This window comes from Phalacrocorax aristotelis, chromosome 9 (genome assembly GCF_949628215.1).
Source record: "Phalacrocorax aristotelis chromosome 9, bGulAri2.1, whole genome shotgun sequence".
In the NCBI taxonomy this organism is placed as follows: domain Eukaryota; kingdom Metazoa; phylum Chordata; class Aves; order Suliformes; family Phalacrocoracidae; genus Phalacrocorax; species Phalacrocorax aristotelis.
Window position 1 is genome coordinate 3,250,502 of NC_134284.1, and position 13,581 is coordinate 3,264,082.

General features: G+C 37.7%; 1 protein-coding gene across 1 annotated transcript in view; it reads left to right on the forward strand.

Annotated features, from left to right (window-relative positions):
* LOC142061785 (formin-like) overlaps positions 1 to 13,581 on the forward strand; it is a 145,428-nt gene that overhangs the window by 61,434 nt on the left and 70,413 nt on the right. Inside the window, exons 6-7 of the mRNA XM_075103219.1 lie at positions 1,929 to 2,016; positions 12,785 to 12,846. Coding sequence (XP_074959320.1) covers positions 1,929 to 2,016; positions 12,785 to 12,846 — 150 coding nt within the window. The remainder of the gene's footprint in view (positions 1 to 1,928; positions 2,017 to 12,784; positions 12,847 to 13,581) is intronic.

Here is a 13,581-nt window from a genome sequence, read left to right on the forward strand (position 1 = left end):
GTTTGACCATATCTGGAGAATATATTAGCACTGAAAAATACTTCAATAGGATGATTTCAAATGTCATATTGTTTACAATGGCTATAGTCTGGAAAGGTTTTGCCTCAAACTAGGCATGTCTAATGGGGTTTATGACAACCTATGAATTTGCCCCGAACAAGGTCAACTTGGAGGTCAGTGAATGCTGTACAAATTGCGTACTGCTCAAGCCTGTAATTATCCCTGTAAGAAGTTAATGTGCTGCGGAGTTCAGCAAATTCATGCAAAGCTTCAGAAACGGCCCTGATAAACTGAGCCATTACTTACATTTGCTCTGAAAAATCACAGTCAACAGGATGTGATGCGTACAGAGTATTCATTTATGGTAACTGGTAGCCAACTCATCTTGTCTGCTTCTGTACTCGGGAGATGAAGAGCCTGAATTCTTTCTCATCTGAAGAAAACACTTCACATAGTATTACTTTCTTATTATCCAGCATATGTGCCGTACATATAGGCTGAAAAAACCTCTCAGTATAGATTTTATTTCAAATTTTGGCAGAAAATATGCAACAACTACTTTAACGTAAGTTCATTAAATGTTGAGTCCCTAGAACAGGGACATAAAATATCTGTCAGATATTTGTTGAAGGCAGCGTGTATTCTAACTTTTTCAAGTATTGTCCAATTTCAGTACTCAATAAATAAGAACTAAGGTTGCATTTTCACATGAAAATGGCGCTGTCATTTATCTTTTTCCTGTATTTTTCAGCTACAAATCTACTTTTATATAGGTGAATGACTGAGTAGTGGCACAGTTTAATATTCCTAAATCCCATAAAACACCGCTAAGAAACATTTGTATGAGTTAGTGTAAATTTTGTCCGTTAACTGTCTGTAACATGAGCATCTTTAAGAATATTATAGGGATAAGGGATAACGATTACTTAAAGTTTTTAATAATTTTGAATATCCAAATAGTGTCACCCAACTATTACAATTCAATTTGGCTACATGTAGATTAAATACTGGTCAGATACTAGGAATATAAAATTAGGGAAAACTTAGCTATTAGTTTCAATTTTACATATGACTTAGTATTTTTAATAGTATTTGTTCCTCAACACTATGAAGTAAGCCAACTGCTTGGATATGAACGTTTCTTTTTTTGAAGAACTCATCTCTGTATTGCATTTTGTGATCTGCTGCAATCATAATCTTCCTTTTGACATAAATCAAAATCACAAATACCAACAGTCCAAACATTGTGGGAAGTTTAGTTTTGACATTTCTAACATCTGAACTACACTTCTAAAATTCTGATGGTTTACTTTTCACTACTTTATTTATGGACTGATCCACATCAATATCACTGATTTCAACCAGTCAAAATAACTTCCTTAAGTTTCCCGCCCTCCTTTTTCTTCTCCTCCTCCCACCCAACATCTGAAAATATTACAATCTGGGTGTCAGTATATTATACTAACAAGTGTCTGTTATCCAAAGCGTGATTAAAATCCTCAAATCCTTGTGAAGTGTCAAGGGTGTGGAAGAAGCACATTCAGACAATAGTGAAATAAATCCTTTCAGTAGCCCCTAGTGTTCCAGAAATAGTGCTGAGAGGGCATAAGAAGACAGTTCTCCAATTCTCCTCGGTCAGGAATTGACCCTCTGTCAAAAAGATAGACTTAAATGTGTTCACGCTGAAATATAAACTAGCAGACAGACTAAGGAACTTGCGATGTACTCAGCATGTCTTAAGTAGTTCTGCCCTGATTATCTCAAGGGGAAAGGGGGAAAAATATATTCTTACTACCACAGTTAATAAAAACGTTTGATATTTGGAGAGGCGTTGAATTCGATTCACAAATTGTCTTCTGACATTAATGTGAATGCAACCTTTGTAGAACGTTCATTTGATCTCAGATCGTTTTGCATCATCTTTCTAGATTATCAAATTGTTGGATGGGAAAAGGTCACAAACTGTAGGAATTTTAATATCCAGCTTGCATCTGGAGATGAAGGATATTCAACAAGGTAAGTGTTTCTTACACTTAATGTATCATATTTGCATGGAAATTTTCTCATAGCCCCCTTCAGAGAATTTCTTACATTACTGAATGTGCTTTGAATACAGTCTTCTTTAAGATATCAGAAGACTCATTCTTCCAGTATATGTCAGTATATGTAAAAGTTTCACCTAAAGAATCAGAACTGAATTTAGGAACAACTCCTCCTGTGCCATTTCAGTTTGCATATCGCTTTCAATACAGTGTGTTCTCAAAACTGTTTCATGTTCCTCACCTACAGTTCCTTCCTTTTTCTTAAGCAAGTCCTCCACTGACCAAAAGTAAACGGAGGGCTTGTATACAAATCTTTTGGGCTTCAAACATGCAGCTGGTATTTTTTGAGTGTTTAAATTTTGCTTCATTAGCAGTATAAAAAGCACATCCCGAACTGATGCAGCTACCATGTAGCAATCAGAAAGATAGTTGCTGGGTGGCATTTTCAAAGTGTAGGACTACTCAGTGTATAACTTCCATTACTGGTAGAAATTATCTGAGTTTGCCAATACAACTGTGGGGAAATACAGATTTTTCAGAACACTGGGGTAATTCAGATTCTGCTTATGTTCTGAATTTAAAAAGATATTGTTTAAGGATATTGTTTATTTCTTTTTCACATTAAAAAAAGGCAAATATTCACCATTTAAAACAACTGCTGGAAGAATTCAAGTTGATGTCTCCTTTTTGCTATTGTTTTCCCTCCATCACATGCAAATACTGGGCAGGGTGTTGAGATGCTGCTGGCATTGATTATTATTAATTTCAGAAGAGCCTTTGAGCATCTAGCACTTTAAAAGCACAAGGGCTCACAGATGTCTCTTGGGATGGAGGGGCCAGCAAAAAGAAGGAATAACTTTGTGCCTGCCAGTATTGTGTGAAAGGTATCAGAATGAGATGGAAAAAAACCTGCTATTACTAAAGGTCTGAATAATTTGCTGGCAGGAATCACAGCAGTTTAGGACAGGAGAGCAGCTGTACTATAAAAACTGGGTAGTATTCTTCAGTATCTTCAGAGATGTTTTCATGCCTTTTTTTTATTCCATGGCATGATGTTCTGCTAAAATAGAACATCTTTCTCTCTATCAGACATTTGCTCTATTTCTATAGCTTTTGAAACCCCCTGGCCTATTTGTACCAAATTTAAGAGGAAAGAGTAAGTCAAATGTTTGGTTATGTGTATACTAGCATTTTAGCTTGAATCGGCAGCGCACTGTTGAATCAAATCTACCAGTTGTCCCCTTTGCTGTATTTGCATTGCAGAGCAATGCAGAGCGATGCCGTGCAGTCTCAGAGTGCACCAGCATCCTTCGTAATTGAAGTGAGATGGGCTCTAGGAATACGCCAGCAGTCTCCACCTATAGCAGGCTTTGAATTCTGCAGGATCAGATAAGACATAGTTAAAACCCCCTGAAATGTGTATAGTGTGATCACTGGATCCTCAGTACCAGCTGTTGCTGTCTACAAATCCATTTCCAAAGACTACACGTGCAGTTGTAGACATAGCTAATATAGTCCTACAAGTTTAATGAAAATTGGAGTGTTGGTAGAAGAGAGACACCAAAACAAGTGCTGTCACTGAAGAGAAGTTTATAACTCATCACCCTCTTTATTCTGAGGTAGCAGATGACTGGCCTGTCACCACATGTGTTGCTCAAGGCAGCAATAAGATCTGCTGCCTCTTGCTTATGGAAGCAGCCAGGAGATACAATACTGTGAGTGGCACTTTTTTTTTTGGTAATGTATTACAAAGCAGGATGAGTGTCTCTACTCAAGATTGGTGTGCAGAGACTATGTAGGGGAAAAAACCACTTCAACAGACTCAAGGAGAACATCTGTTCTGTAGAGAGGGTCTTTAGAAACGCATACTACAATGAAGACAACAGTAGAATTGTGCTTGTTTTTCTTTTAGTGTGTGTTTATCCCCTAGTATTTTGTTTACCTGTGTGCAGTCCTGCCTATCGTCAGAATTCTCTGAAGACTGCTGTATTCAGTGTTCTGGATGTAAAAAAGATCATGACAACACCTAACCAAAAAAGCATATGATCACTGGGTGACCGCAATGTCGAAGTTGGGTTTTTTGTTGGTTTGGTTTTTTTGGATTTTTTTACAAAATGAAGTTTCAGAGAACTACCTCTAAGAAACATGAAAGTGAAGCACTCATAACCCCTTTTTCAAGCCAATTTCCATTGCAAAATGCAGCATGTGAAAGACAGGGAAGAGAAAATTTAATGATCTTTGGCAGCTTGCAACAGGGAATGAAGAAACTTGAAGCAAAAGAGAGTTGAGATAAGAAAAAAAGGATATCTAATTTTATTTCAAGTTTTTCTGACCATGTTTGTTGAAAAGCCATGCACAAATAAATTTACTGCCTATTAATATTATTGTGGTTAGTCTACCTTAAAGAGCCGTTACAGAGATACAGATATAGAAAAACTGTCCTCAGTTGAACTGCCCTATGCATACAGACGCATGCAAAATTGTAGAGAAGACAAAACAAAAGTAATCACAAGAAAAATAACATCCTCCTTTAAAATAGTGTGAGATTTCTGCATCTACAGGATTACCCTCTCGAAGTAAATAGCTTCACAGCATATTCTGTAGATAGCTCTGCAGTGCAAAACAAGCGAGTGACCCTATCTGGCACCCAGATGTTTCAGTTTGGATTTGGTGATGAGCCAGCTGCCACACTTCAGGAAGGGAATCTCCCACACGTGGTTGTTTGAGAGAGTGAAGTTCCTCCTTTGCCAATAAGTTTAAATTCTTGCCATATCTGAGTACAGTCCAGGGAGAGGACAATGTAAATCTGAATAATTATTTTGGCTAGTGGTGGTATTATATGATGCAGAAGGAAAGTTAACATTGTCGCGCTGCACCTGTCCTAATACTCAACTTTTTGGTAGGTGGGGGAGGAGGAGAAACCCTAGGTGCTGCAATGTTCTGAGAACAGTAACAAATTTTATTGGTGAATTTGGTACAGAAGAGGGTAATATAGTCTCTGATTAGACCACTATTAATAATATTCATTTCCTGAGCAAAGAAGCAGACATAAAATCTGTCTGCCTCAGTGTGCTATACAGGATCTGTATTTATATTTAAAAATCAAATAGCAATAAACAAATTGTGCATAGGTTTGAGATTATTTTCAAGGCTTCTTCTCTGCCTTTTTTTTAAAACCTTTATAAAGAAGAGTTAAGGAATAGTGGAGATCAGCTGTTGGGTAAGAAGCATGCTTTAACACTACACAATTAGAGAAGTCATCTCCATTTCATATCAACGCACTTCTGTCTTGCTTCTCCTGTCATTGTTCAGCTGAAATATTACAGCTTGAGAGACAAACTTGTGGCTCAAGACTAGTTGTGTAGCCTTGCTGTTGAAATATTGCAACTCACTTCACATTTGAGGTGTTTCAGTTCTGTTTCTAATGGGAAATGCTGATCATAGCCGAATATGAGCACCCTCTGTGGGTCCCAACTTTTTACATGGCAACATTCCAGTTACTCAGGCAGTTCCCAGTATAGTAGCTGGCAATAGCAGTATATTGGAAAACACATAATACTACTCTTTTCTGCAGTGTACGTCACCTGTGCCAGCTTCCCATGAGCTACTCAGATCTCTGTTCAAGAGTAAGCTGGCAAAATTGTGAGGCAGCCCAGATGAAAAAAGGTTTTCGTTACAGAGAATGGGATGTAGGTAAAGTGTAGATGCCTATGTCCAGGCAAGCGATTCTCCCAAATTCCTCCCTACCTCCATAGTACCTGCATTTTGCCACTGAAATTGTGGGGCACCAGAAGGTCTGCTTCTGTACAGTGCTGGAAGTAGTTCACTAATACCCCTGATTTCTGTTGACTAGACGGTCTCACGTGCTGGTGCATTTTCCTTGGGACCAAATTAATGAGATCACACCAGATGCACGCTATGTAGCTCATTGGTCTTTGTGGCAATAAAGTGCCATATTACTCCACATAGAACAGCTGCAGGCTTTGCTAGTACATTCACCAAGGCAAGAGTTTAACACTGCAGCACCTGCAATGCTGACAGAACTTAGCCTCTATGGCAAAGGGGAGACTTTAACGCTGATCCTTGGCATTGAGACTATTTCTAATGCTAATTTAGTATATTTTTTTATCTTTCCTAGATTTTAAGGAATTAAATATAATGTCTGAGACTCCATTTATTAAATCAGAGTAGCACTGGCCAACCTGTAATAGCACATATGGGGACCTGATATGTTTACTGTGGATTTGGAACATTCTTGTTCACCAACAATGTAAATTATCTATACAGAGGCACATTAAGCTTTGAAAATCTTAGAAAAAATGTATTTGATCACACTTAAATGGGATAGGTTAGAATGGATTTTGTTAAAAAGCCTAAGTCATGCCGTCTGCTTTTGTATACTCACCTTCCCAACTGGGGTGGTTTTTTTTTTTGTTGCTCCTCAAATGTGGAATATATTTTTATTATAGTGTCACAGTAATGATATTCTGATTGTGAGAAATGCAAATAACCATCACACCACTCTGCATCGATAGTTTTTGCGTGGCATTGTAGGAAGGGACCAACTTTCTAGAAAGAGCACAGTTATGATACTGTTGTACCAAGTCAGTCAACCAGTTGAAAAGGGTTTGATTGGTCTTCTCCAACTTTGTGATTTACCCTCTATTGTCAACATACTGGAGTAAGTAACGGGAAGAATGTGAACAGCAGATTAACTTCCCCAGACTAATGATCAGTCCAATAATCATTCTAATTTTGATTATGTTTCTAATCATCCTGGGATTTCTGTGTGGTCTTCCTCTAATGAGAGGCCACAGATGTTATATAAATAGGTTGCATTGTCTTAGTGCACTTTATGGTTTATGGCACATCTAAAATTTAAAGAACAGTATCATTGTTAACCAGGCACTTTTCTTAGCATCTGAAAGACTATGTTTTATATATATATGACAAACTATTCCAAAGCAACTCTAATCTGCAGACCCTAGTGTGCTCAGAATTTCTGAATCCCAATTTGTGTTTCAACCATATCATGCAGCACAAATCACAGAATCACAGAATTCCAAGCTGGAAGGGACCTCAGGGATCATCTAGCCCAACCTTTCTAGGAAGAGCACAGTCTAGACAAGATGGCCCAGCACCCTGTCCAGACGACTCTTGAAGGTGCCCAACGTGGCCGAGTCAACCCCTTCCCTGGGGAGATTATTCCAATGGTGACTGCCCTCACTGTGAAAGATTTCCCTCTGGTGTCCAATCGGAATCTCCCCAAGAGCAACTTGTGTCCATCCCCCCTTGTCCTCTCCATGGGACTCCTTGTAAAAAGGGAGTCTCCATCTTCTTTGTAGCTGCCCCTTAAGTACTGGTACATGGGGATGACATCCCCTCTGAGCCTCCTTTTCTCAAGGCTGAACAAGCCCAGCTCTCCCAGCCTATCCTCATATAGCAGCTTCCCAGTGCTCTGATCATCCTGGTGGCCCTTCTCTGGACCCCTTCCAGCCTGGCCACATCCTTTTTGTAAGGCAGGGACCAGAACTGCACACAGCACTCCAGGTGTGGCCTGACCAGCGCTGAGTAGAGTGGGATAATGACTTCTCTGTCTCTGCTGGTGTTGCCCTTTTTGATGCAACCCAGCATCCCGTTGGCCTTCTTGGCCGCAGCAGCCACTGTTCGCTCACGTTGAGCTTCCTGCCCACCAGGACACCCAGGCCCCTTCCCACAGAGCTGCTCTCCAGCCAGGTGCATCCCAGGCTGTGCTGCACTCCCGCGTTATGTTTGCCCAGGTGCAAGATCTTACACTTACTTCTCCTTGTTGAACTTCATAAGGTTCTTGCTGGCCCACTCTTCCAGCCTAACCAGCTCTCCCTGCAGGGCAGCTCTCCCTTCTGGAGTGTCTGCTTCCCCACCCAACTTGGTGTCATCAGCAAACTTCATCAGGCTACACTTGATCTCGTTACCCAGATCACTTACAAAGATGTTGAATAACATTGGGCCCAATATTGATCCCTGGGGGACTCCACTTGTGACAGGTTGCCCCTTGGAAAAGGAGCTATTTACCACCACCCTTTGGGTGCAGGTAAATTGTTTTACAGTTCCTTTCTCTGTTATATTTTGGAAATACTTATTGGGGTTTCAACTAAAATATTTTGCAGGATATCAGTATAGATTATAAAGTTTTAAAAACTGTTGTTCCAAAGTTATATGGCTTCCACCTCCACAGAATATTACATGTATGCATGCCATATATATGTATACTATGCGTGAAGTATAGAGATAGCTGCATACCCATCCCTGAAACTGGGAAACAATTTTCTTTAAAAGTTGTTGTCTTTGTTCTGGAAAATTTACAACATATGTTTTTGTGAATCTGGCTTGGGCATCTAGCCTGATGTGGGTAGGTTAACATTAGTGTTGTAGTATTTTGCTCATGACTTCTTGCAGGAGTTGAGCTTTCTTAGTCTTCTAAACCTACATTGTGCCCATGGCGCTTCTCTATAATGTATATTTTAATGTTTTTTGTGTTGCATGATGGTTGAATACTGGAGAAAACCTTTAAATAAGTTTAGAACATATTAATGTGTCAAAAATAAACCAGACCAATTTGGATATTTTAGGCAGTTTTGCCAAGTCGGGATTCGTATTTAACAATCATTGTAATTTTCTAATTGACTAGATCAGTCGCAATTTAATTTAAATTTCCCAGCGATGGGCTTCATGGTCCCATGAAATGAAGCCTTACTCAACAGAATGTACTACATAAAAAAATGAAGTACTTCCAGGTCAAAGAAATGTACCTTTGGCGAGCTCTTTTTATTTAAATAACATATTTCTGATTTATCATTAGGGAGCAGTTAAGGTGGTTTCTTCATATTTCATAGTTTAATTGTCACATTAAGTGGTTTGATACTGCTGAGTACATGTAAGCTCTGTCAGCAGGACTTAAATCCTGATTTAGCCAAAATGTGTTTAGTAGGAGTGAGGCTGTATATCAGAGTCAGCCTTAAGACTGTTGGTATTTAAGCTGGTTAAGAGGAGACAAGTATCTTTTTCATATTTAACCTCTAAGTTATACAGTTGTATGTAGACTGCACAGTATGCTTTAAATTATCAGCTTTTCTTTGGTTTGCATTTCTGAAGTGATGAAACAGAGTATGTGAAAAATCCGTGCAGTACGGAATCTTTTTTACAGTTAGATTAATTTTTAAAAAGTGAGTCTGTTAAAAACCTTGAGCACAAGTTTGTATTTGAAGCAATACTCGTAGCACGCGAAATGTAGTTGGCAAGTATTTTTATGTGTGCCTGTTTGAATGCATGATGCTGATCTGTTTTTTGTCCTAGCTGACGGTTATTATATCCTAATGGGTGCAACCCTGCACTAATGATCCTTGTGTATATAAATTCTTCTTGTTGTGAGCAGACACCATAGGCCACATAAAAATGTTTGCCTCAATTTCCCTGCAAAAAAGGATCTCAGAAACCAGACTTGGCCAAGTAACAGATTTTTTAAAGGTAGAGGAACCCAATAAAATTACCAGCTTTTCACAGCATGAGTCTACTTCCTTTTGACATATTGTGAGGTGTAGGGGAAATATTCGAACTGAACTGACAGTGTAAGGAAGACAGCTAACTAGAAAGCAAGATAAAAGTAAAAACCAACGATGATGATTGATATTGTAATAGCTATTAATTGTTTTGGAGCCTCTTTTGTAGATTTATGATACTTCGTCTGTATTCATTACACTTACGTGAGTCTTGATATAATGAGAGTTAATGCATTAAAGAGTCATGGTTAAATTCACTGTATCAGGAAGAACATTTTGAAAAACTTATCAAGGTTTTTATTCATGTTAACGTTCATATACATATGATTAAAACTGGGTTTTGTTTTTCACAGAAAAATTAAGAAGCTTTTGTTCCTTGTAAAAAGTAAAAAGTAAATTTTTTTTGTTCTAAGTAAAAAGTAAATAATTAGTTTCTTTGATCTAGTATAATGGGTGTTTTTCAGCTTCCCCAATTCAAGTTAATTTATACAACATACTGTGAATGTATTGCACATGCCATATTTTAAGAATATGAAAAATACTAAGACACCTGTGAATTTGGGGATTTCTTCCAACTTTTCAGAATCAATGCTGCTTTTTTTAAACATGGGCCAATCTTCATATTTTTACATGTTTTGGTTGTTGCCTTCTGCATGAAGTTTGACCAGGTTGAATGAAGAAAGATGTAAGGACAAAGATAAAGATTTTAAAATACATAAAGATGAAATAAAGGAGTCTGTGCGGATTTTGGCAGTACTTCTGGCTTATTGGGAGTGTGTCTCTACATACATTAACATCCTAAGATGTCCAGCTAGCATTGAATTGAGTAATATGGCTAGATTTTTGACTGCAGCCTGTCTGCGTGGACATTGCCAATAATAGCAGGAGAGGTGGTACAGCAGGTAAATCAGAAAACATTTTCTTGGTACTTTTAAACAATCACATACTTGTCCAGAAGAGAAAATAATTCATATTAATGTCTCTTAGCATTGATTATTATTAGTTCTGTTAAAAATGTGTTCATTTGCTGTATTTTAGTAGTTTACGCTCAGACATGTTTTGCTTTATCATGTCACTTCAAAACAATGCTGATTTTTTAGAACTGGTGTTGAGTACAGAAACACGAGCAAGAAATTATAGTATTAAAAACCACTCTGGTTTTGGGGCCTTTATCGTGACAAATCTCTGACTGAAAATTCCAGTTAGATGTATAAATCTTGATATTCTTATTAAAGTATTCTTTTTTCAGACTACTTAGTCTCATTGTAATAGTTCTGTACCTAAAAAAAAAAATCTAGTATTAGTTACATGTCTTGCATTTCTAGTACATGTTCGAATTACCTCCAATAAGTTGCTTTTCTAGATAACTGAACAAATAAATTTCTCCTTGTAAGCAGATTTCAGAATATTCCAAAATAGGATGATAGTGAAACCACGAGGGGAAGTTTGTGAACTCAATATGCATGTTTTAAAATCTTAACAATTAAATATATTGCACTGTGAAACCAATTTTCCAATAGATTTTTCCAGCTGCTTAGGTTCTTTTGAAATTTCACTGGATAATACAGAAGATAATGCAACACATGGAACTGTCTTTCAAGAGCCAACAGATGATCTCATAGATTCAATCCCTAATAATTTTTCTTCAAACAGAGATTTTTGTCAAGCTCTGTTGGTCAGGCTTTATATTTGGTTACATTCTTGAGCTTTTTTTGAATCTTTCCAATAGGACAAAAATAGTTGGAGATACTGGGTTTTTTTCACTGATACTGTCGTCTTCCATATAATTCTTTACTTCTAACCAAGGTGTAACGTCAACAGATGGAATCATAATTGACAGGCAAAATTTTAAAGCATTCTAAATGTCATTGGACCTTTTAATAAAATTAATTAGCCCGCCACAGAGAAAATTTACTAGGCTGCTGGTTAATTTCACGATGTAAAATCATGGGGTAGGTGGAGGAGCAGGCGAAAGCTTATTACTTTTAAATAATTATTTAAAGATGTGTGCCTTGCCCCTTTCAAACATGGATTGCAAATGCAGCAAGAGCTTTTAAAATCTTCTAAATTCACAAGCAGTCAAGTTTCCTTTGAAGAAATATAATACAGTTGAAATTAAAAGTTATCGGGTACTAGCTAATGATGACTGGTTATGTGGAGAATTAGTAGAGGCCTTAATTAAGCTTGATTCTTTCGGGATTAATGTTCCCAGTAACATTTAAACAGAAGTCACGAGTTCAGAAATTGTGCCCAGCCCCATTATGAATCTTGATGAAATGCTGTTTCAGAAAAATTATTCGTCCAAAGTTATTTCTGTTCCATTGTGCATCTCAGCTTACTAGAATGTAATATTAGAGAGCATTGGAAAGCACCGAGAACCAATCCTATGTAGTTTTCAGAAAAGTCCCAATACATTGCCTAAATTGTAATGGGATTTGCAAATGCTAGAAATACCTAATGCCATATATTCCAAACATAGTACCGTTTGGAACTAAGATAGGCAACATTTTGAGACCTTTCATTTTTGGTACTGAGGCATAACTTACCATTGAAGGGTATACTTTAGGTGTCTGTGTGAAGTCTAAAAGTATTTAACTGGAAATTGTCATGGCAATTGTGTTCTAGTGGATAAAGCTAACTCAAACGTGAGCTGCTCTATGAAGATACCTTAAAAATCTGTAGCACAATCCTTTGTGCTTGCAAATTTGCAGCTTGCAAACCTTGCAGGTTTGTCTACCTGTCCATTTCCCGAGATTGCTAGCCCCAAGACAAGCAGATCTCCCTGTTCTCCCATGTGCTCTGGGAGACGTAAATACCCAAACTCTCAATTCCTTCCTATCCAGCCTTCCAAGCTACCATGAAATCTGTGCTGTTCATTGTCTGGTGTCAGTTGTTCTCATGTTCTCCTGCCTGGCCAGCTACGCAGTCAGCTGAGTGTGTGGCAGGTCATATCTTTGACTGCTGAGTGTACAGAGAGGGAAAGTAGAACTCCATTCTCCTGAGACCTAATTTATAGTAAGTTCTTGCATGAGTGCTGTGACTTGAAGTCAGAACAAAAATAAAATGCAGAAAATAATAAAATATTAACTAGATACAAATACATCTTTTAGCTAGGTCAGACCTCTTTAGTATGTTTCTCAGGAAAGAAAATTGAATTCTTCAGTATGTTTTCTAGCATCTAATTTGTGATTGTATTCTATACAGCTATACTGTGTGTTGATGACTCCGTAGTAGATCTGGAGACACTGGAAGCACTATATGAAAATGTAAGTAAGTTGGGGTAAAGCTGTGGTTAATCGCCATAGTATTTTGGACACAGAATAACTAAAATTTTATTTTATGTTCTCATTTTAGACTAGAGACATTAACAGTAATTTAATAGTAATAAATTTAACAGTAATAAAACATATAGCACAAAAAATATCCATTGGCATGCCTATTTCTCTTACTGGCTTCATTCTTAAATGTCAGAAAATTAAAACAGTGGAGTGCCGTTGAAATCAGGTTAAAATGTAACAAAAGACGTAACATCTAGCAGCATTTTCTCCTGAACTGCCTGAAAAATACGGTCCTTACTTAAGGCCTATTTTGTGCTAACATGCCGAATATTTCTCATTGAAGATATAAGTGACTAAAACAGTTAACTCACGCTAGTGAATTGCTGTCTATATCCAAGTTGCTCTGACGACTAAGTAAATAGCATTCATGACCTGTGTGACTCCGAAGTTGCATGAAAGAATACATTTACGCTCGGCTGTAGAGATACCAGAGCCACCTCTCCAACCTGAACTCTGCGAAGCATCCTATAGCAATATTTGCAGTGCTGTGCTCTACAAGGATGCTCTGCTTTGTGGCCATTTGTACTAAATGACACTGCAAGGCACTGAAGGAATTTATCATGAATCTTTATACCTCTCTCTTTTGCATTATCTAAATGTTTCCCAATAAGGAATATAATTGTTACTTGCAGACAAACTGGTAAAGTAGTAACATATTAGTTA